The sequence below is a fragment of the Lynx canadensis genome, chromosome C1 (genome assembly GCF_007474595.2).
Source record: "Lynx canadensis isolate LIC74 chromosome C1, mLynCan4.pri.v2, whole genome shotgun sequence".
Lineage (NCBI taxonomy): Eukaryota > Metazoa > Chordata > Mammalia > Carnivora > Felidae > Lynx > Lynx canadensis.
Window position 1 is genome coordinate 41,188,715 of NC_044310.1, and position 25,317 is coordinate 41,214,031.

Here is a 25,317-nt window from a genome sequence, read left to right on the forward strand (position 1 = left end):
CCAAACTCAAAATGATCTCTTTACTTAGAATGCCATACTTGTCGCGCAATTCACTAAGTCCTCATGATATATACATATATATATTTTTGGTTTATCTTTTAAAGTATGTGTTACTCCAGCTTCCCCAATTAGGATGCAGACTCCTGAAGATCGGGTACCTAGTTTGATCCATTTTTGGAATTTCTGAGTTTTCACTCAGAAGAAGTAACAAGAAGAAAAGAAAAATTTTAAAGTCTTAGACTCTGATAGCTTTGATATTTTAAAATACATGTAATACAAGAGAATATATATTTTTAAATAAAGTTTATGTATGCATAAGATAGGACATTTAGAAATATGTAAGTAAATGTTAATTTGATTGGCAAAAAAGTAAAGATTTTCCTCCCAGAGATAGTGAAGTGTGGTGAAGAACTTGACTCTGGAGCCAGAATGCCTTGGTCTGTATCCCAGTGCCACCACTTAGGTTTAACTCTTTACATTGAACTTAGTCTGAGTTCCACTGTCCTCATCTGTAAAATGAAAACAATAAAAGTACCTACCTTTATAGAGTTGTTTTGATGATTAAATTAGTTAAATGCAAATTTGTTGTAATCATTCCTAGCTATAGTGAGAACTTGATAAATGTTAGCTGCTATTACTAACACAGCAACTACTCTCACCATTTTTACTCCCAGTACCTGACTGACATTCTAAAGAGTGCTTAATAACTGTCAGTTGGATGAAAAATAATTGAAAGAATTAACAAAGAAACAGATGATGTATAGGTTGCTTTTCCATTGCTGTTTATCGAGTACTTTGAGATGTATAGTGTACTATTAGGCACTATGGAGTAGGCACTCATGGAACTATCTTGCAAATGGTCACAGGAGAAGGCTTTACATGTCTTCTTTTTCCATTGAATTTCATCTCTACTTTAGCCATTAAGTGATACTGCTTTGGCCTTGTTGTTACTGAGGGCTGCACTACCTCCATAATATTGAATTTAAAAGTGTTTTCTCTTTGACCACAGTTTTCTTACCTTTACCCTCTATCACTTTACTTCTTCTGAACTTTTCTTATTTTGGTCTGAGCTCTACTTCGTTTTTTCTGGCCATTTAATACCTGTCTAATTTTGCTTACGTCATCCTCCCATTTAGACCTTATGCCTGCTTCTCGAGCACTGATTTTGCTATCACCCTTAGAATTTTTTGTCACTTGATGTTTTGTGCTGTATACCATTCTGGTTTCCATTCCCCAAGGCCCCCATTGTTTGGTTTGTCAGCCTCTAGTACTAGTAGGGGTCACAAAATTGAGATGGCTGTATTTAAATTTTGTCTAACTGTAATTGGATTTCTATTTAACAGTCTTCTTATTGACTCCTTGATTTTCAATTAAATCCCCCCAGTGAAATCTTTAAAGTGTGCAGTATCTAACACAGCCTGCTCCCTTCTTTATAGAAAAAGGTCTCACTGAAATAGTTCTTAGTGATTTCACCTATACTTTCTTTCTCTGCTTTGCATTCAAAGAAAAATATGCTTACTTTCTCAGAGTTAATACTACATCCATCCTCTTGAATGTATGATGTTTCCTTTGAGACTATGACCTTACTCCCTCTGCCTCCAGTAGCCCTCACCATTTTCATGGATTCATCTAAAACTTTTATGTAGGTGACTTCTCCTTACCTCTCACCCACCCATTTTTATATATATCTTTTCATATTTGGTTTTAGTCCTACACTCTTTCCTTTTGGATTTTGCCAGTTAGATGTCCCCCTGGAACTCAACCTCAACATGGCTAAATCTGAGCTTGTCATCTCCTTCTTCCTCACACCCATCTCTTTATCCCATTTTTCTGTTTCTGTTAATGACAGTGTTACTCTCTGAGCCATTGAAGTTTCAGAGTTGAGAGTCCTCTTAGGTGATAACTTCCCACCTGCCAAACTGTGTGTGTGTGTGTGTGTGTGTGTGTGTGTGTGTGTGTTGTCCTTTTTTTTTTTTTTTTTTTTTTTTTAAAGTAGGCTCCATGCCCAGTGTAGGGTTTGAACTCATGACCTTGGGATCAAGAGTTGGATGCTCTACCAACTGAGCCAGCCAGGCACCCCAGTGTCTTTTCTTTTTAATAGAACCGCTCATACTCCTCTTCTCACTTTGACTACCATGTAAGTTGCATCTTGCTAACTCTATTTCTGGTACCCTTGTAATATTCCTGAATTTATTCTCTTCATCTTATAAAAGAGCACCTTTAATAAAAGACCTTAAGGTATCGATAACTGTGAAAAACCTTTACATTTGCCTGTAGGATGAAGTAAAACTTTTTAGGGGATTTCTGTCTCCTTTTAATGTGACCCCAACCTACCTTTCCACTTGCTGATCCTACATGTATCTGATGCTCCGCATAGAAATCTTCTCTGGTTCCATGCTTGTACTCATGCTACTCTAAGTCCTCACCATCCTTAGTCCTCAAATTTGCCTCTGAAAGATTAATTCCTGTCATTCAAGACCCAATGCACATATTACCTCTTCATTTCATCTCTTTCTTATCACTGTAATAAAAAGTAGTCTCATGTAGCCACTCTGGAAAACAGTATGGAGTTTCCTCAAAAAGCCAAAAATAGAACTACCCTATGACCCAATGATTACACTACTAGGTATATATCTAAAGGATACAAAAATACTGATCTGAAGGGACAAATGCACCCCAGTGTTTATAGCAGCACTGTAAACAGTAGCCAAATTACGGAAAGAGCCCAAATGTCCATTAGCTAATGAATGGACAAAAAAGACACACACACACACACACACACACACACACACACACACACACACATATATGTGTGTATGTGTATATTGTATATATGTACATTTGTACATACATATGTACATATACATATGTATGCATGTATATACATATATATGTATACATATATACATATATATGCATACATATGTATATATACATGTATATACATGTATATATATGTATGTATATGTGTGTGTGTGTGTGTATATATATATATATATATATATATATACACACAATGGAAGATTCCAAAAAGAATGGAATCTTGCCATTTGCAACAATGTGGATGGAACTAGAGTGTATTATGCTAAGCAAAATAAATCAGAGAAAGATAAGCACCATATGATTTCACCCATGTGGAATTTAATAAAAGAAACAGATGAACATATGGGAAGGGAAGGAAAAATAAAATAAGATAAAAACAGAGGGAGGCAAACCATAAGAGACTTAACTATAGGGAACAAACTCAGGGTTGCTGGAGGGGAGGTGGGCATTAAGGAGTGCACTTGTGATGAGCACTGGCTTTTATATGTAACTGATGAACCACTGAATTCTACTCCTGAAACCAGTACTAAAAAAAAAAAAAAATTGCTCTGCCATATATTCCCTCCCCATGTCTGACTGCTTGAGCTTGAGCATATTCATAGCTTTCTGGTCAGAGTTATAAGAATAAGTCTTATTTTGGATTTTAAAACTGTTTTAGGTTAAGAAATTCTAATTCAGCCCTGTATCAAAACTTTAATTTCTTATTCAACTCATAGTTTGCCTGATAACTCCAACTGAGGACTGAGGAACTTGTATTATTGGGACAATGGAAAGGATTCATTTTTTTTCACTTGTCTTCTGTCTTCATAGGTATTCCTTCTGAGTTAGGGCAAGGATATGAAAAGGGAGTACAGGAAAAAAATAGGCCAAGTCTTATATGACTGGTGACTTATATGTGCCAGGTGCCTAAATATTAGATTTTTTAAATTGGGAGTGGGAGAGAGCCAAAGCATAAGAAACTCTTAAAAACTGAAAACAAACTGAGGGTTGATGGGGGGTGGGAGGGAGGGTAGGGTAGGTGATGGGTATTGAAGAGGGCATCTTTTGGGATGAGCACTGAGTGTTGTATGGAAACCAATTTGACAATAAATTTCATATATTAAAAAAATAAAAAATAAATAAATTGGAGTTCATCAGGGAATTCTTTGGACATCCTCCCATTGGGATATCCCATGCTACACAGTTCATTGACACAGGCATTTTGTTATTTGCTCTCTGACTAACCACTTGCTCCCTTCACACCCCAGTTTCTATTTTTGGCAGAACATTTAACATTCTTTTAATTCTTAATTCTGAGTCTCATTGTGGTAGAAAGTAGCCATCTTAAGGAGGATTCCATTATCCTTCTACCTTACTAACCTGATCCCTGGGAAGCTCATGCATCTTTAACACAACAAACTCTAGTTGTAACAGCCACTCCTGCTAAGGCCCCTTTCCATTGCCCTGACTTAGGATAGCTCTAACCATACTTCTGGCACCCAAATTTATTAGATAGGAAGAAAATACCTAATTTAGCAGTTATGCATGTCCCCATATTCTAAGGAATACACATTAATTTCTTTTTCTCCTTATTTTACATCTATTCCATGAAACCACCTGCTGATTTAGTTGCTGAATAAATATCCAAACATGGAGGAAAAAAAGTACTCTCTTACCTCTTTAACCTCTGCTGTAATTTTCCCTCCTTTGTGGTCCATATAACATTCTGGTATGTAGTAATAACAGTAGCAACTAATATTTGAGCATTTCTTATGTGCCAGGAACTATGTGGGCTTTACATGCATTATCTTTTAATAATACATTATTGTTTAATTCATCTCCCATTTGAGATTATAAGTTTCATGAGGTGAGAGCAAACCTATCTTTTTGATAGTATTTTTATCATAGCACCTATGTGCCTAGCCCACTAGGCACTGTCTAACTTGAATATGGTTTAAGAAGCAGTATATTATAGTAGAAAATCTGTAGAGTTAGGCTTATCAAGACTTGGGTCCTGGCTCTGCCCTCTTACTAGCTGTATAATGTGGGTTAGTAAGTACTTAATTTCTTTTAAGTCTGAGCTGATCTTTAAAGGTAAGTATAAAGCCTCAATAAAGTTGTGTTCAGATTTATAATATCTCTAATATATTCTACCTTGTATGTAGAAGGTATTCATAAATATTAGTTCCATTCTTCCTTTTATTCTGATTAACTGTAAATTCGTCTAGCATCTCTTGTACCTTTTCCCTTTCCTTCTATCTTTCCTCTTTTCCTGTTTTCCCTGCTTCTCTGTGGGTATCTTTTTTTTCTTTTTTAAGTTTATTTACTTATCTTGAGAGAGAGCACGCATGAGCAGGGGAGGGGCAGAGAGAGAGAGAGAGGGAGGGAGGGAGGGAGAGAGAATCCTAAGCAGCCTCCACACTGTCAGTGCGGAGCCTGCTGCGGGGCTCAAACTCAGGAACGGTGAGGTCATGACCTGAGTTGAAAGCAAGAGTCAGCCATTTAACTGACTGAACCACCCAGGTGCCCCTCCTCTGTGGGTATCTTAAAATTGCAATTAGGATAGTCTGAGGATGTGAGAAGACAATTAAAATCTTCTCTCCTTGCAACTCCTATAGTAGTTTAATTTCCATTAGTCATTCTAAATTTGTATGTTAGCTTGTGTTATCTTTGCATGTATTTACAGCCAACTAAATTAGGATACTCCTTGAAGAGGGGCCATAGGGGCTGTTGAGCTTCTTATTCCCCTCTTCTTAGCCTGTAAGAATCCTTCAGTGGATATTTGCTGAAACTGATTAATGGAGGGAAACTTTTAGTTTATTTGCCCTAGTAAGCTTTAGTACAGATAAAATGCAAGAGATTGCCAAGCAAGGAATTGATCACTGGAAGAAGATAGGATGCTACATCCTGTAGGTTTAGCAGTGTTACCTATACTGTGCAAAGTTTTGTGAATTATAGCAGCTTGTCTGGATATCATACAGATGTAAAAAAGGTTTATAATCTTCAGTAAACTAGGACCTATTTTAGAAAAAAAAACAAAATAAAACTCTTGCAAGCTCAAAATTCCAGTGTTTCAAGTATTATATATATCATGTTATTTAATGTGGGCAAAAATTAAGCTAGGCATAAACTTCTTATATTTAAAATTTTATACATCCAAAAGAAAATTGCAAGTTAAATACAAACAAAATACAAAGCAATAAAATCTAAATTAACATTTATTTAATGTGATGAATGATACTGCCTTGTAAAAATGGGTCACTACTTACAATGTGAAAATGGTACTGACTGTTAGGGTATAGAATCTTTTTAAGTTTGACATGTATACACTGCTATGGATTGTGATAACTGTCATCTTGCCACTTTTCTCTGTTCTGACTACTGGGAAACCTTCATTTGTACATCACATCCTATGAGGTTATTTGACCTTCACTTCACAAAATATGTCATTTTCATAGTCAAGGCTCTTCTGTGACAAGTAGTAGTACTTGGTGCCAAGTTGATCATAAACAAAATGAACAATGAAATAAGTTGGTACCACTTGGATTTAAGGTTGTTACTGAGATGATTCAGTTTGTGGCTATATAGGTTATAGAAAAAATGAAAACATAGAAGATTGTGGTAGATACTTTTTTAGATTCCAGTTTAAAAACCTTCATGTAGATGTTTAATTGAGTAGTATAGACCTTTATATTTTTTTACATTTATGCTATAAATTAGTTGATATTTAAAATTTTTTCATACTAAATGGCTTCTGTGATTGTTGTTTGGTCCGAGAAATTGGGCTATAATTGTCCTTGTCTATATAGGTTTATGTAGGCCATTGTAGACTGTATCTTAGGTGGTTATCAAATTGGAATTTCATTGCTACTGTCTTGTAATTTTATAATTTTTGCCCTTTACTGTTCATTCATTATCCATTGGCTTTGATCTCAAGCCCCTAGAAAGGACATGATACCTTGTGTAAGAATATGGCTGAGGGGAATAGAGAGGGCTAGTAGAAACCTCACCAGAAATGCCATTGAATCTGTGGGTAAAACCTAATTATACATAAAGAAAATGTGATAGAATTCAGATTGCAAATCATTATTGAAGCTGAAAAATAACAGAACCATTATAGAGCCATTATGAAGGCTTTTTTCAAAATTAGATACTTCGGTCAATTACATACCTGCCAAATTTTGTATTTAAGGTATAATTTGGGATAGTAGCTGAGAAACTAATCTTTAGTATTAGGATACCTTAATTCTACCCTCTTTTCTGTAATGTCTCATGTGTCTTACTGGGTAGCTACATTAATAGAAATCTTTTGAGTACTATTCTTAGGTGTTAAGCTACTTCACTGAAGATTAGTTTTTTTGAACATATGTTTCAATTTCTCAGTATATAAGTATCTGTTTACCAGCATTGTAGTGTTTCTCCTGTTATCTTAGATTTTATTTTTGTATCATGGAGAAAAATAGATGTGTTTTGTTTTTCTCCCTTGAAACTCTTTGTTTCTCAAAAAAATGATTGCAGTATATATGTGTCCACCTTTTCCATAGGTGAAGTGGTATGGAGAAGTAGCCAGTTACTTGGGTTTCCTATAACAAAGAAAAATTTCCCTAAGGGCTGTTTTCATAGTCATTGCAATTACTGAGGGTAGATAATCTCTGGCTCCCAAATTGGCATTTAGGATTCTAGGATTCATAATTTTCTTCAGTTCTTTTGTCCAAGCAATGGCCCATCTATCTTAAACTCTTAGGAAACAAAAACAGATGGTCCAGGGGTGCCTGGGTAGCTCAGTCGGTTAAGCATTGACTCTTGATTTCAGCTCAGGTCATGATCTCACAGTGGTGAGATTGAGCCCTGAATCCCAGCGTGGAGCCTGCTTGGGATTCTCTCCCTCCCTTTCCTTCTGTGCCTCCCCTGCATGCACTAGTGTTTGTGTGCGCTTTCTCTCAAAAAAATTTTTTAAATTAAAAGAACAGATGATTCAGTCTTATAGCTGCTGAAGGTCATTCCTTTAACTGCCAGAAATTTATCATAACTGTGTTTTTATGGAAATCTTTTAGAATTTATTATATATTTTCCTGCCTTCTCTGTATAAAAGTAAGGTTTAAAAATTAAAAAAAAAATAGTGCATGTTCACTTCAGAACATATGGAGAATACAAAAAAGTTACGCATTTGGTAAATACCACACAGTTAATGTATTCCATGCACTGTACTAGTTATAGAGGATATAATCGTGAATAAGTGCCGTGTTGTCTTTGACTTTACAGAGTTCAGTCTAGTATAAAGTAGAAAATAAAAATAATGAGGATTGAATTTCTCATTAAAAATGAGAATTTCAATTTTAATTGAAATTAAAATAAAATAATGACATAAGTAAGTCATGCTTCTAAAATTTTTTTTAAATATGTAGAAGTATATAAAATAAAAGTAGTAGTGTTTCCCACACCCTTTCTTTAGAGATAAACACACAGTTTGTTAACTTCCTAATTTTACATAAAGTTGGAGGACATAAAAGCAGGAGCATTTAAAATGAAGAGTAATTACATAATACAAAGCCATCTCATCCATTTTGTAGCAAGGAGCTTTGTACTTCTAACCAAATTTGGCAACTCATGTGTCTTTTTTTTTTAATTTTTTTTTTTTTTTTTTGAGAGAGAGAGCGTGAGTGAGCATGAGTTGGGGAGGGGCAGAAAGAGAGGGAGACACAGAGTCCGAATGAAGCAGGCTCCAGGCTCCCCGCTGTCAGCACAGAGCCTGACGTGGGGCTCGAACTCACATACCATGAGATCATGACCTGAGCCAAAGTTGGACGCTCAACCGACTGAGCCACCCAGGCACCCCAGCAACTCATGTGTTTTTAAGGAAATCTACAAGTTGCAGAATTTTATGTGTAAAAATTGGGGCACCAGTACCTAATATAAGCTTTTAAAATTAACTAGTACTAAAGGGCTCATACAGTAAAACAACAGCCTTCTGTCTCTGCTTTCTCTGTTCTGCTTGCTTTACTAGCCATTTTCAGGCTTTTTAGTTGTTTATACTGCTATTTTCATAGTATAATACCTGGCATTTCATTCATTTAACAGATATTTATTAAGTACCTAATATATTTCAGTCCCTGTGTTAAGAAGATACTAAAGATATATTGGTGAACAAGGCAGTACACTATCATAGCCATTGTGTGGTTTATAAAGGGTGTTTATTCCTAACCTTGAACCAAATAATTCTTCTGTTTGATAATGCACTGAGAATTGCAAATAAAATAAACTTTTGGAATATGGTCACCATGGTCACGAGATAGTACAGACTGCTTCTACCATATGGCAAGTGGTGTTTCGATTCCATATGACCAAAGTTTCTATGTGGAAATTTGAGACTTTTGGATACTGGTTAAATAGTGGAGCTGCATGTTCTTCTTCCAAGAGTTGTCTCTTAATGTTACCTGTTCCAGTCATTTGGCCTGAGTTGCAAAGCAAATTCATAGGTATATATTCATATACTATGAATATAAATGTGATATATACATAAACATAATTGAGCCCTCTAGCAGAATATTTTTGAAAGTAGTGGATGAATTCTGTATGGTTAAAATTTTCTTTTCATCTTAATAGCTGTAGGTAAAATTGGCCTATTTTTTGCTTGACCTCTTGCCATTTGAAAGACCCCCTCACCCTGAATCTTTGTGTTTTTATTTTTCTCAGGTTGTTTTTTGTACTCCTTATTCATCCTATTGTATTCTTCTTTATCTTGAACAAAAACAGAAGTACTAATTTAATCACATAATAGCCTTAGTTATGTAGTTCGAAGATAAGTATTGAAGACTTTTTTTTTATGCATACATTGGAAATACATTGCTATATATGGGTTTAAGGCATTGGTCCCTTAACTTTCTTCTGAAATAATTTGTAGATTTTTTAAAACTTTTTTTTAATGTTTATTTTTGAGAGAGAGAGAGACAGAGCGTGAGTGGGGGAGGAGCAGAGAGAGAGGGAGACACAGAATCCAAAGCAGGGTCCAGGCTCTGAGCTGTCAGCACAGAGCCCGGCGCGGGGCTCGAACCAACGAACCGTGAGATCATGACCTGAGCTGAAGTTGGATGCTTAACTGACTGAGCCACCCAGGTGCCCCAATTTGTAGATGTTTTAAAAAACAATTTGAGTTGCCAAATTTGCTTATGAGTCCTCTAGTTTCTTGAGATAAAATGGGTCAAGTTGCCCTGTATCACGTAATTATTTTTCATCTTAAATAGTACATCTTTCATGCACGCTAACTTTATGCTAGGATTAGGAAAATGAGAACTATATGTAACAAATAGTTATCTCTAGCATGAAACTAGATGGACGGGTAGACTTTGGATTGTAGCTGTGGCCTCTTTAAATGTGTAACTAGAAGAACCTTAGAGGAGAAAGCAGGAAAAGACCTCTCTGACCTCAGCCGTAGCAATCTCTTACTCGACACATCCCCAAAGGCAAGGGAATTAAAAGCAAAAGTGAATTACTGGGACCTTATGAAGATAAAAAGCTTCTGCACAGCAAAGGAAACAACCAACAAAACTAAAAGGCAACCAACGGAATGGGAAAAGATATTTGCAAATGACATATCGGACAAAGGGCTAGTATCTAAAATCTATAAAGAGCTCACCAAACTCCACACCCGAAAAACAAATAACCCAGTGAAGAAATGGGCAGAAAACATGAATAGACACTTCTCTAAAGAAGACATCCAGATGGCCAACAGGCACATGAAAAGATGTTCAGCGTCGCTCCTTATCAGGGAAATACAAATCAAAACCACACTCAGGTATCACCTCACGCCAGTCAGAGTGGCCAAAATGAACAAATCAGGAGACTATAGATGCTGGAGAGGATGTGGAGAAACGGGAACCCTCTTGCACTGTTGGTGGGAATGCAAATTGGTGCAGCCGCTCTGGAAAGCAGTGTGGAGGTTCCTCAGAAAATTAAAAATAGACCTACCCTATGACCCAGCAATAGCACTGCTAGGAATTTATCCAAGGGATACAGGAGTACTGATGCATAGGAGCACTTGTACCCCAATGTTCATAGCAGCACTCTCAACAATAGCCAAAGTATGGAAAGAGCCTAAATGTCCATCAACTGATGAATGGATAAAGAAATTGTGGTATATATACACAATGGAATACTACGTGGCAATGAGAAAAAATGAAATATGGCCTTTTGTAGCAACGTGGATGGAACTGGAGAGTGTAATGCTAAGTGAAATAAGCCATACAGAGAAAGACAGATACCATATGGTTTCACTCTTATGTGGATCCTGAGAAACTTAACAGGAACCCATGGGGGAGGGGAAGGAAAAAAAAAAAAAAAAAAAAGAGGTTAGAGTGGGAGAGAGCCAAAGCATAAGAGACTCTTAAAAACTGAGAACAAACTGAGGGTTGATGGGGGGTGGGAGGGAGGGGAGGGTGGGTGATGGGTATTGAGGAGGGCACCTTTTGGGATGAGCACTGGGTGTTGTATGGAAACCAATTTGTCAATAAATTTCATATTATAAAAAAAAAAATAAATGTGTAACTAGAATGTAGAGTTTTATACACACACACACACACACACACACACACACACACACACAGTAGAAGAAAACTCAATTGTCTTAAGAGACCATCATAACTCATGTATTCTATTGCCATTACCCCCTAATCTTAATACTTCAGCTTATTAATAAAAAAAAAACTAATGATAATCAGGTCCACTAAAATCTTACTAGAACTTTACTATTTACCCTATATTGTCAAAAATGATAGTGCATTATATTTTGAAATGACTGACCGATGATGATGATGATGATGATGATGATGATGATGATGATGGTGGTGGTGGTGGTGGTGGTAGATTTGGAGAACACTTTTTAAAAAAGTGTGACACTTTGATAGACACTGTTAAATATGAAGTCACTGATGACACCATGGGTCTTTCTGTCTAGTTGGGAGATAAGACATAAGCACATGATGGACCTGGTAAGCAAGAAAGATATAAATAAGTATTATGTCTCTTATGGGGTTAAACAGTACAGTACATAGAATTAGAGATGGAGGCTTTTTTCCCCTGGAGAACTGTTGGATCAGCCAATATTGAATTACATACTTTGGGCTGCTCAAGCACAAAACTGCTAGAAAGGCAGATATTAAAGGAAAATGTTAAAGGGTGTTAGTGAAAGTTGCTAGACATTGACCTTGTCCATCTGGCAAAATTCATGTATTTTTCTACATCACTGCTTATGGTTTGATATTTATCATACAATTGATGTTTATTTTCATAATCTATTAACATAGAAAATCCATTATTAAGCATTTAATATGTGCCAGGCATATGGCTAAATATTGAGGATATAATGTTGAACCAAATCAGATAGATCCTTGCCTAATTAAGCTTACAGTCTAGTGTTGAACATGAACATTAATGAAAGAATAATGCAAATAGAGCAGTGGTTGGTGGGATTGACTGCTTGAGGGGCTTAAGAGAAATCCTGGGGTGATAGAAATATTCTGTGTCTTAATTGTGGTGATTACATGTATGTATACATTTATCAAAATATGTTGAACTGTACATCTAAAATAGATGTGTTTTATTTTATGTAAATTATCTCATTTTATGTAATTAAAGAGTATTTTATGAAATTAAAGAGTATTTTATGTAATTAAAAAGAGTAACTCAAATACATGTAAAATTATAGCTGTGATAAGTTTTGTAAAGGAGAGTTATAGGGGCCATGAGAACATAATAGGAATTCACTTAGGTGGGGAGGATAAGATGATGAATAGCAGTAAATTGAAGATTTGTGTCAAGTGGATAAGTGTAAAAGAAGTAACAGCCGGCTCCAAGGCTATGAGCTTGGAAAGTCCATGGCAAATTGAAGAAACTTGAAAAAGGTCATTATGTGAAATGCAAAAAATGAAGGAGTGGAAGGTGTAAAATGGACTAAGGGTGTAAGTAGAGCTAAACTTTGTAAGCCATTGTTAAAGACTGAATTGTATCCTAAGCACATTGGAAAGCAGTTGAAGTTCTTTAATTGGTTGTGGTAGGGGGTGAGGAGGGGGTAAATTGGCTTTGAAAACCAACTACTGTGGCTATAGTGTTAAGACTGAATTGGAGGAGCTAGGGTAGATTCAGGAAGTTTATTGCAAAAGGCCCAGACCTATAACCGAGTGGTGGTAATGGGGAGAGGTGGGCATAATTGAGAATGTATTGGGGAGGTAAAAATGATGGAACTTGATGGATTGAAGGTGGAATGAGAGAGGCAACATGGACTGTCCAGTTTATGGTTTGCATATTAGAGTGGATGGTAGTGGTTATCGTTTACTGACATAGAGGGAGTACTGGAAGACCAGGGTTTTGAAGCATGGGTTTGGGAAAAAGAGATTGTGTTTGGTATTAGGCATTTTGGGAAAAAAAAAAAAAATTTACATTAAACTGTACGTATCTTGAGTGCAGCAAGCATTTATTGAGCCTTCTGTGCAGGGCACACTATGCTAGTTGTAGGGGATAGCAAGAGCTAGAAAAATTAAGGTGCTTAGGAATTTAGTAGTTGCAGATATACAAATAACCAGAAAGCAAAATAGTAAGGGAAAGAAAAGGAGATTGTCCTCCGGAGCAGTAAGTTAATCATTTATGCCTGTGATTCCCTGCATTTTGGATAATTATCTGTTAAGGTCCTCTAAATTCGAACTTTTGATCTAATGTGAAGTTATGCCATTTAGTTTCTTGAAGCATCTTCACAAACCACCTACATTCCTTATGGAGCTGTGGCATAACAGCAGGCCTACGATGTTTCCTGTATTAATAAAACAGGCACCCACGCTTTTGTTTACTGATGAAGTATCTTTTTCTCCCCTCAACTCCTTCCCCCCAACCCCCCCGCACGCGACACAAACAACTTTGCGGAAGTAAGCAAAAGCAGCGAGATGAAACTTGGTTCCACAGCTGCCAGATTTTTAGATAGTAAACTAGAAGTCGGTGGGTGTAGGTGGAGCAGTTTTTCGTCGGTAAATTCTTCTCCAGTCGCCACGTTATGGGAATTCCTGGGGCTGAAGTTCTCAAGCCAAGCCCAGCTCCCTTGAGCAGTGACCTCCCTTTCCTAAGGAGTGCGTGGGCTCAGCTGGCAGCAGCTGCACGTCTCGAAACATAGGTCCTGCAGCAGGCTTGGGTTCCCAGCTCACAGCCCCCGAGGGGGTACCCGGGCTCCGTGAGGAAGCAGCAGGGGTTGAGTCTGGGCAGGAAGGCAGGGGGGCAGGCTCTACGGTGCCCACCGCAGCTGCCCGTCCCTCCCGTGAGTAGACGTCTCCCTCTCGCCTCTCCACCCAAAATTGGCCTAACGGCCAATCATCAGCCGCTCACCTCTTTTACAGCAGGTGACCTATGGCCAATCGCCAGGGGTTTCTTTGCCAGGAGCCGCCAGGGCCAGCCAATCGGTGCGGCCCTTAGGCCCGGGCGGGGGGCGGGGCAAGAATGGGGGGGCGGTTAAAGGGGTGTCCCGGGGGACTGGCGGAACCTGAGTGGAGAGACTTCACTGCATTCTAGGGGATACGGACTGGGGGAGAGAAAAGGGGTGCTTGGAAGCGGCACCTAGTTCCCTCCTCTGGAGGCACAGAGGGCGGGGGCCTTGGCGAATGGCTTTCTTGCTGGCCACTTGCGGAGTGAGTAGACCCAGAGGGTCTGGGTAAGGGGCCGGCCCCCACCCCTGAGTCCCCGGGGTCCCTGCTGCCTGGCCGGGCCGGGCCGTGGGCGCGAATGTCGCTCTCTCCCCGCCTCCTTTCCGCTGCCCTCTGGGGTGAGTAGGACGACGTGGCCACCGAGGCCCTCTCTTCTCGGGGAGCTCTCCTCACTTCTTCGGCTGAGATGGGTTGGAGGGTGAGGCTAGGGGCCTCTTGTTCCACAGAGAGGTCATTCGCCACCAAACCAGACTGGAGGGTATCTCTTCCCCTTTTTCTCATTTCTGTGGAACTCACTTTCCTTTTCGAAAGCTCTCTCAAGATATAAACACACAAGTTAAGCTTTCTCGTAGTGTGAAAGCTTAATTTTGACCAGTTGCCCATTAATAGAATCTCCAGTTGCAGGCCAAACATTTTATTTTTGGCCCTGTTGTTCTTTTAGCCTGGCCTAGTATTTTTTGTGTGTAATAATTATAGGTGCTATTATTTGTGAGGGGGGGGTGTTTTTATTCTTATTTGGTAGCTTGTACAAAAAATTAAAAACTTTGGAGTAATATGGGGTTCTCAGAAAAACTGGAGGTAAAGGTTTAGGTTCTTAGCACAACTCAGTAATGCAAAGTTGAATATAATGAATAGGGTAAAAAGCATGTTTGAATCATGCAATTTTTTCAGCATTCATACCGTACTTCACAAGTATTTTTGTTATGAAAGAGCTGTATTGAGCCAGAAAACTTTTTGCTAATTTGAAGTAACATTTGGTTTTGCTTGTCCGTTAAATTGTTTACTTTTAGCTGTGTTCAGGAAATTAAAAACCAATCAAGTAATTATTTCTCCTACTTTTCAGTGGAGAAGTTTAGGCATGTAGTTGCAGTTTTAAGAGCTTTTGTAGTGATATTTAAATTGGAAAATTTCAAACACTGTTTGTGAATCATTTCTCAGAACATTGCCTGTGTTGAATTAAGTGATAAAACCCTTTAAGGATTAGGATCAACATCTTTCATCTTCTTAAAAAAATTTTTTTAGCTTTCATTTTTTGTGCAGCTTAGCAAGAGACAAATAAAATAATATATTACCTTCCCTAACTCAGGGAAAATACAAACCACCAAAACTCGGACTTTTAGTCTGAGAGCTTAAATGAGAAATAAGGAATATCACAGACAAGCCAGATCTGTTTCCAAGTGTCCTGAGTTTGGTTTTGACAGAGATGGCATTATGCTTGAAGTGCCTCTCAATAAATACTAAGCTGCAAAGGCTCTTGGTCACATCCATTTTGATATTTCTAAAGTTCTAGGTGGATTTTTTTTTTAATGCAAAAAGATTGTATTCAGTAATAATCTAATCAGCCATCCCCAGATGATATGAAGATCATATCAGGGAGTTTAAGTTTGATTCAACCAGGAAGGAGCATCATGATCCAGCTATATTCTGCTGATTGGAAAATCAGGCTGTTGCAGGGTGTGCAGTCTGTTGCTTGAGGAAGATAATACCAGGCTTTTATTCTGAAAGCAAATTCTAGGGTATACCCCTGCGATATGTTGAGTTCTATCAGTGCCTAGACTTTGTAGTATGGAATGAGAACTGATGTTTATGTGGATTCTATAGAAAAAGACAGTTTTAATGTAGTTAGCCTATTATATTCAGCAAGGTTTTTCTTTTTTTTTTTTTTTTTTTTTTTTTTTAACGTTTACTTATTTTTGGGACAGAGAGAGACAGAGCATGAACGGGGGAGGAGCAGAGAGAGAGGGAGACACAGAATCGGAAACAGGCTCCAGGCTCTGAGCCATCAGCCCAGAGCCCGACGCGGGGCTCGAACTCACGGACCGCGAGATCGTGACCTGGCTGAAGTCGGACGCTTAACCGACTGCGCCACCCAGGCGCCCCTCAGCAAGGTTTTTCAATAAAGATTTAACAAAGGTTATGTTTGAAAGAATAGTTCTTAGCGTGAATATATAATTAAGCCAAGTAAGTCTCCCTAAATATGTTACTTATTTATATCTTAAAGTTTATTTATTTTGAAAGAGCACAGAGGGTGTGGGGAGTGTGACAGAGGATCCGAAGAGGATCAGCTCTGTGCTGATAGCAGAGAGCATGATGTGGGGCTCCAACTCATTAACGGTGAGATCATGACCTGAGCTTAACCAGATGCTTAACTGACTGAGGCACTGAGGCGCCCTGCCCTCTCCCTAAATATTTTAATTAATTGAAGTTCCACCATACATAGGTAATTAGTCATTTAAAGCTGTTTTCCATCTCCCTTATTCATGTCCAGTCACCAGATCCTGTTAAATTTGCGTTAGTAATATCTCTTGGATTTGTCCTTGTTTTCCCACATGATAATGCTTTAATTTAGGCTTTCATCATCTCTTACCTAGACTTTTGCAAAACCTTCTAACTAGTCTTCCCTCTCCTCACATTATTTATCCCTAATCAGATCAGACTCAGTCATCAGTGCTTAAAAATCTGTTTTGAATCCATTTTGCCAAAGTCAGCTGTCTGTCAAGTCCAAGGCCCTTCACAACCTGGTCCTAATTTATCTCTCTTTAGTCTCAACTTAGCTAGCTGCAGGTGCTCTACCCAAGTTATCCACTCCAGCACTGTGAACTGTTAATTATTTAGAACATGACTTAGCCTCTCAGCTCTTTGTCCTTAAACAGCCTTTCCCTCTTGCTTAGAATTATAATTGCTTAGAATTCTAGCAAGTGATAAACCTCCAGTTCTTCCTTTCACTTACAGCTCACATCTTACTTTTTCTCTGAGGTCTTCCTTCAGACAGAGCCAGTTAGAGTTGCTCTTGTCCTTTGTCTGTGTGCCACTATAGCACTTTGTTAATATCTCTGTATTTGAGCCTTCATTGGATTGTATTGTAGATTTTTTGTTCACATGTCTGATTCTTGCATTACACCCTGACCTCCAGAGGTCAAAGGTCTTTACTCATCTTTGTATCCCCAGGGCCTTTATCTGTAGTCCAGTGCTTGGCACATAGTAAGTGCTCAATGAATGCTTGTTAAATGGTCAAAATATATGACTTAACGATGTCCTAAGTGTGCAAACTCAAACTTAGCTTTATCCCCTGTGAGGTAGAAATATTTCCTAAGTCACCAAGCTCCCTAGTTGCTGCCACTTCTGAGAGACAGGATTGGAGAGAATATTTAGAAACAGTGTTATAAATGGTGAGCAGATTCCTAGGCAAACTTCCTCTGCCCCCCAGTCTGTATGATCTCTGATGTATTTTGAAGAATACTGATTACAGTACCAGCACTAATTAGTTCTATGGTAGTTAGTATCGTAGGAAGTCAGAGTATGTTGCTTGGAAGGGGTGAAATTTGAGCTCATTCCAGAAGATTAGGTAATGATTAATTATATTTGCTGTTTTCTGTATTGTCCTTAAAGATGTCCTTTGGAGACCATGATAGTACCTGGCACATAGCATATTCATTGAATATCTGTGTCGTGAAGAAATTGTTCCCAGGTGTGTGTGTGAGAGAGAGAGAGAGAGAGAGACAAAGACTTTACATTGGAGTTCATTTATTTCTGAAGACACCTTTAAGAACTTTGCTTCTTCGCTATATTTTATCACCTCATTTTGTTTTTTCCAAAATGTGCCACTTTAGTCAAGTTATTCTGCTTACTCCATTGTTTCTTTGCATTCTCTGCATTCCAAAGCATGTTTTAAAATCTGGTTACATTGGTCTTACTCAGTTTCAAGGTTATACTAAATGATAGTCTGCTTGTATTTTAACATTCTTTGTTGTATTTTGCAGGACTTGGCTGCAGTTGGAACCTACAAGTTCTTATTGTCTTTATTTAAATGAAATTAATTTTTTATAAAAGTAAATAAGTGGACTCCAGGTTTTTCCAGTGCAGAAAGGTTATTTACTCACTTGATGAACATGCTTATTTACCTGGAGATACTGGCTTTACAGGCTCCTAGAGTTGGAAGGGATCTTAATGTTATAACACAACCTCTACCTATTTTTATAGTTGAAAAAACAGTTTCAGAGAAGCCAAAGGACTAGCCCAAGGTCACAGTTAGAGGCTAGATTAACTAGGCCTAGAGTCCTATGATTCTTGCTCTTTTGACTATAGAGAGAACCAGAGTGCTAACCTGCTGCTGTTCTCTATCCTTTGCTCTCCTACCTCCCCAAACCCTAGTAATTTTTCCAGTTAAGCCACTAATTTTGATTTCTTTTCAGATTCAGCATCTGAATCTGAAAAACATGTTCTCCTTCCAGAGCATATTGTCCCTCATTTGGCCTCCTTCTCTTTACAGCCTCTCTATGCTTATACTAGCCCCTGAGTCTAAGGATGCCTTTTCTGGTTATTTTCCATTTTCCTGCAGATTGATTCTTTGCCCTTCTCTGCTCTTTGCTCAGGAAGGCTGACCTTTACAGCCTGTGTCACCTGAGGCTCTTTTTCCTTTGGATTCTGGTTGGGGTTAGCCAGTGGGAATGGGAGGTAGTGACAGACGATGGAAGGAGGAAAAGAGAGAGCTCTTGCGGACTTTATTCCTCTTGCTACTCTGTTTTGATGCATTTCTGGCAGTGGGGCAGTGGCTATGCACTATGTTAGAGCGTCCTTTGATTAGCTCCTCCTCCAGTTCATCCTAGGTAATGTTTCCTTCCTTGTTCCTTTAGGCTTGAGGTGGTGAAGGCTTCCTGCTGTTCCTCATTCCTGGGTCCAGCATCCCTTGTTAGTTTACTTAACCCTGCTCTCATTTCTATAGCCCCATCATTGAAGAGAAGTTCAAATACTCCATTTCATTATGATGTTTCCTGCCTCTGGCCACTGCTGTAATACTTTCCCCCTCACATGTCAGTCCAAATCTTGTACTTCACAGTGCTACCTCTGTGAAACCTTTCTTATCCTCTCAACTTTCCCCTCTGATCTCTTAGCACTTTTCTCATAACACTTATTTTACCACGTTTGAATCAATTATTTGTAGACAGATGTTTATCTTCTCTTACAGATTTGAAACTCTTAGGGCACGGTCTACATCTGATTCATCTTGGCATCTAGCACAGTGCCATAGTCAAAAAAGATACCCAATGAATAAATCATTATTGTAACACTGAATTCCAACCCTAGAACGGTATAAGTTTCCTCAGCTTTTTGAAATTAGAGTGTTCTTATGAAATCTTTCCTAAGTCAAAATGGTGTAAAGTGAAGAAGCAATTACCATAAATTTAAGTGGAAAGATTTCTGAAGCATCTCAGACCCTAAAAATAACCTCTCAGACTTTTCTGACACTTTAGGTCGTCTTGCTAATGGATGCTCAAGAAATTTAGATAAAGCACAAATGCTCACAGATACAGTTCAAGCTGTGGCAGCATAATGGCTGAGATGCTTAGTGTAGTTCCCAGAGAAGGAGCTTGGTGGTGCCATTCTTGATTGTGGTATTTGCTGCCTCTAACAGCTTGCTGCAAAACAAATGTTGAATGCTGTTTTTGCTTTGTGCCTTTTTTCATAAAAGCAGATACCCTCTTCAGATATCTTTTGGTTAGTGAAAATAAGTACTGATGAAGGTCTTTTGTGAAAGCAAAGTGGTAAGGTGGACTTTTGAAAGGTCAGGGGATACCTGCATGTGTAAAACTGCTCGTGAGAAAATTTGGCATGAGAAGAATGAGGTTTTAGAGGGGTAAGTCAGTTGTCATTGCCTGGTCTTGTTTTTTGTTTGTTTGTTTTTGTTTTTAGTTTATTTATTTTGAGAGAGCATGTGGGTTCATGAATTGGGGTGGGGCAGAGAGAGAGGTAGAGAATCCCAAGCAGCTCTGCACTGCCATTGGAGAGCCCGACACGGGGTTTGATCACATGGACCAAACCATGAGATCATGACCTGAGCCGACACCAAGAATTGGACGCTCAATCAGCTGAGCCACCCAGGTGCCCCTGCCTGGTCTTGTTTTTTGTACTGCCTGTACAATACAGTGTCTTATCTGTTACTTCTTTTTTTTATTTAAGAAGTTTTACCTAGCCATAAAAAAGCCAGCTTCCATTCTTGTAAAATAATAAATCCTTTAGAGTAAACAAGTTATTTATGCTTTTTTCATGATACACTGATTTATAATTTCTTTGATTACTTTTTATGTTTAAATGCTAATAGGTAGGGACATTTCAGAATTCCTTCATTTGCAAAATTTTTATTGAGCACCTCTACAAACCAAGCACTGGCCTTGGATACAGTTGAGAACAACACTGAGTCCTGTCCTGATATATTCTAGTTATGTTTTAGACCATCTTGATAGATTTGTGACCACAATTAAACTAAATTAGGGTAATTTTCTATGACACTTTTAACAGCTTTAGCAAAAACTGAACCTGTTCTGTTTAATGTTCACTGGCAGCTAAAATGAGATATACAAAAACTGCTTTGGCATATATGATTTTTAAGGGATATATGCCAAACCAATTACAGTATTTATTCTTTTTCAGTGTTGTTCTATTTTTGTTTGGTTGGTTTATGTGAGATTTAAGCCTTTTAGTACTTGTCTGTTGGTCTGACTAGTTCATCATTTAGCTCCTGTTAGATATTGTTTCATTTTCAGTGTGTTATGTTTTGCCATACAGAGAGATCCGGGTTTGTTAGAGGAATATATCAAGTTTTGTTTTTGAAAACATTTCATAATCAAAATTTCAACAACTATTATGCTGTGAGAATTCTGCAGTTATTTCAAAAATTGACCTACTAAAATACCCAGGTTAAGGATTCATGTGTTTGAATATGAGTTTCTGTTATGCTTAGAGCAAATATCCAGTATTTACCTAAAACTTTCATTTCTGTGGGCACTTAACAATAGTGAGACTTTTTTGCTTTCCAGAATGCTGTTAAACCGCATGCTAGGTAGTAGTCTGAGGTTGGGGAAAGGAAGAATGCATTTTTTCCATCCCATAGTAGTTAGTCACTCAGAGCTTATATAAATCTTGGAATGAGTTAACCTGTGACTTGTAAGAAAGAGATGGCCAATAGCCTGACAGCTAGTGTGTGAAAAGAAAAGCTTTGGCTGATTGCCACCATCACATGGTCAAACAGGGCTTTGTTAGAGGGAGTGATGTAGTGGGTGTTTTTGTCTTTCATGAGTTTGCTTTCTTGAATGTTGAGTTATTATGTTATTGGCAGGAAGGATATAGAAAAAAATAGGTATTCTGCTTTGTTTTACTGGCTATTTTTCTTCTTGGCATTTATTTCAACATAGTGTTGATTGCTAATTTTTTAGTGCCCTCCCCCCCCCCTTTTTTTTTTAGCTAGTTTGTGCTTTTGATCTGTAAATGATGTTATAAATCTGTTATGCTACATTTTGCTTGGAAAGGTGTACCTGAGCAGCTGTATTGTCAAATTTACTCTCAAGACATTTTACGTATTTATAGATAATTGTAAGAGAATAATTTTGCAAGCTAAAACAGTAATAAAACTTTTGAAAAATATTTGTAAACCTGCAGTTTCCAAATATTTTTACATGTTTTTGAATTAAAATAAGTATATACTTATTTTTAAAAATTAGAGACAAGTGAATGTATAAACTAAAAACTATACCAGTCCCTGTCTCATATACCCCCTTTCCTTAATCCCCATCCCCGGTAATAATACATGATGTATTTCATGTGTTTTGTTACTTGCATTTTATTTCAGAGGGGAATATGTGTATAAATAAGATAACTTTTAAAAAACGTAGCTTTTATATTATTTACGTCTCCATTTAGCCAGCATAAGGTGAGCACCCAGTTAATATTAATTACCTTGAGTTATGTTAAAGCCTTACTTCTGTAATTGGCTTTCTACATTGAGAGCCTTTAACCTCGTTTTTCATTTAAAACAATGTTTTAAGTAATTTGCTGCATTCTGACAACTCAGAGGCAATCTCACACACTTTCCAGGATGCTAGCTACATTCTTTATAGAGAAGGAGCCCATACAATTTATTGTCCAGACTGGAACACTTTTGAGATTGAAGGAGGCTGCTAATAATTTTTTTCTGAGACAACAGGCATAAACATTGATTACCCCAGACGAACTAGGATATGTGGTCATCCTATTCATAAACTTCAGGTTTTTATTTGTTGTATTTAGTTTCGACAGGACTTTTTATATGACTTTATTGAATAAATTGAGAGAACTCTTGGAAAAACAAGCTATCAATGATTTAAAAACAGAGGAAAATGGTACAAATCCCAAACCTCTTTTGTGCAGTTGTAACCAAGTCATTTTATGCAGTCAATATTAGTGTTTCCTTCTGTAAGTTCTTAGGGTCAGCATTAGATGAAGAGATCATGAAAAATAAGCAGTTGTGCTAAGAGTTATGATTCAAGTTCATGAATTTTGACACCGATGTCTGTACATAATTCCTGTTTGACAAAGGAGTTCTCTTTCCCAACTGTATGAGCAATTCACGTTTGCTTTGTGGTATATATTTTTTTTAAACAGAAACTTAATACTATGCATAAGCCATTTTTTTAAACTTAAAAGTGATTCCTTTTTTAAAGAGCTGATGTACTTTCAAAAATCAGTTTATTTTATGGTGAAAAAGGCTTTCTCTATGTTGTTTGACTCTTTGTGACCACAATAATAATTCAGTACAATTTACCTTTTATGATTCAGGCTTAATACCCAATACTTTCCTGAAAATCTCATATGGAATTTTTTTTCTGATCTATTTTCTATAACTGTATTTTATGACTTGTTTTGTGTATTGCTCATATCTTTATTACTATTATCTTCAGAATTTATCAACTTACTGTTTTCCTTTTTTAAAGGAACATTAAATACAATTTCACTTAGGCTTATATCCTTTTTGATTATGGGTCTCTATTAAAATTGCATGTTTTATGGTATTATCTGGTTATTAATCAGTTTTGTTTTTATCAAATATTCATTGAGTGCCCTCTTTATGTTAGGCACTAGTTAGGCCCTGGAGATAATGAATCCTGGTTATTTATGATTCCAGATTATGAAGAGGAAGTAGAAAACTTACTGCTGTGTTACTTTACAGATATTCTTTCATTTCATTTATCCAACAACTTTGAATGGTTTGTTATTATGCCCATCTCTAGATGAGAAAATGGCAGTGGGGAAAGTAGCTTGGCCAGATCATACAGGTAATTGGTTAGGAAGTTGCAGATTCAGGATTTAAAACTAGATCAGTCTGACCTTAAAGCTTGTGCCCATTTTAGCTACCTCAAGCTCCTTCAGGCAGTTTTTCTATTACATTTTAGTGCTCTTATGCCATGAATTCTTTTCAGACATTATTGTGATTTAAGAGAAAAGTTTAACGGGTTAAAGTCAAAGGACTGGGTTGAAATCCCAATTAAAGAAAACTCCTGCCTCATGACTTGGGTAAATGCTTATAAAAATAGGGTTAATGTCTGTCTGCCTTACTGTCTTGTGATAATCAAATGAGAAAACTTATAAAGTATCTACCAGAGGACCTAATACTGTGAAAAGATTTTAATATAGTACATCCATGGTGAATCGATGGTGTTAGAACTACAGAAAAAAACCTTATAGGATATTCTTGGGGTACCTAGCAGTGCTGGTAAGTTAACTATAGCTACCATGTTGATAAAAGAGAACTTGCTTTGGAGCCTTAGGTTATCAGAACATTGACTTAAATGGAAAATAGCGTGAAGTTACAGTGGAGGAAAGTATTTAGTAATAGGCTCAGTTTTGTTGACAATTTTGAATTGATAATCTTCACTCCAAATGAATTGATAGTGGAGTAGTCTTTAGGATTAAAAATAGAAATTCTTCCCTCAGAAATTCCTTTAGGTGAGGTGAATAAACCACAGAGACAATAGGGATTATAAATATTTTCAGGTTTTCAGCAATCCAAGAAAATCACAGAGTAGTATACTTGACATAAAATCATAATCTGATTAATATTTCTGGTTTCTTTAGTATACTATTTTCATCATTAAGCCAACTTTTAAGTCATTTGATAAGGAGACAAAATGGTGTCATTTCTCAAAAAAACTTAATTTGCAAATAAATTTCTAAGGAACAGAAAAGCCATTAAGTTTGGCATAAAATATTCTTTTTTTTTTTTTTAATTTGCCACTTGCTGCTCACGTACCTACTTTTCCTCTGAATATTCAGTTACAGGTTTTTCTCTTATTATTCCTTTACTTAATTATTGATGTCAGACTCACAGCATGGTAAAGTAACTTTCTATTCTCTCTTTTCCTTACTTTTATGGAAGATCAGTACCACACTTGCTTTTTTCCAGTCTTCTGGTATCTCTCCAGTTCTTGAATTTTCAAAAATAATTGTAAGTGATTGAATTGTAAGTATGCTCTATACTTCTTTCATTGGATGAAAGCCTATCTGTGATGCATGTCATCTCAAATTGCTAATTGTGAACTTAAACTTTCCAAATACTCTCATATTTTATCAAAACGACATTTCTGCAAAGTTTTCATTATTTTAATTATCGGGTGTGTATTTTGCTAATTTTTAAAAAATCATCTACTTTTGTCTGGATTCATGTTGTGTTTTTTTTTTCATTAGGAGACTTGTTTTCTTTGGTGTTTTTCCTTTGTTAAATTTTTAAGCTGCTACTCCCCTTTACAATTCTACTGTTGATAACTTATTCTGTTTTCTTGTTATTCTGAAGTTTTCTGTGAGATTTACATGGTCTGATTTCTCTAATATATTTTCCTTTTCTCTTTTTGCAACATATTTTTATTATATACTGTTCCTATATAAGAGACAGCAGAGTATAGAGTACTTAGTCCTTTATGTTTTTGCTGTAAAATAAGATTTGATATGAAAATAATTACTCATTTGTTAATTTCACAGTGTTATTTATTCAGCCATAGCCCTTCCTGTTCTGTGTTAATCTCCTCCGTTCCTC

General features: G+C 37.1%; 1 protein-coding gene across 8 annotated transcripts in view; it reads left to right on the forward strand.

The window, feature by feature from the left end:
- OSBPL9 (oxysterol binding protein like 9) overlaps positions 1 to 25,317 on the forward strand; it is a 200,663-nt gene that overhangs the window by 122,388 nt on the left and 52,958 nt on the right. For 3 of the 8 annotated variants that reach the window (XM_030324176.2, XM_030324180.2, XM_030324177.2), the window contains exon 5: positions 24,664 to 24,732. The exons of 2 other annotated variants lie outside the window; for them this stretch is intronic. In XM_030324176.2, the coding sequence (XP_030180036.1) occupies positions 24,664 to 24,732 (69 nt within the window). Of the gene's footprint in view, positions 1 to 14,258; positions 14,597 to 24,663; positions 24,733 to 25,317 lie in introns of those variants that run through there. 3 more of the 8 variants (XM_032594301.1, XM_030324183.2, XM_030324182.1) reach the window with 3 other exon arrangements.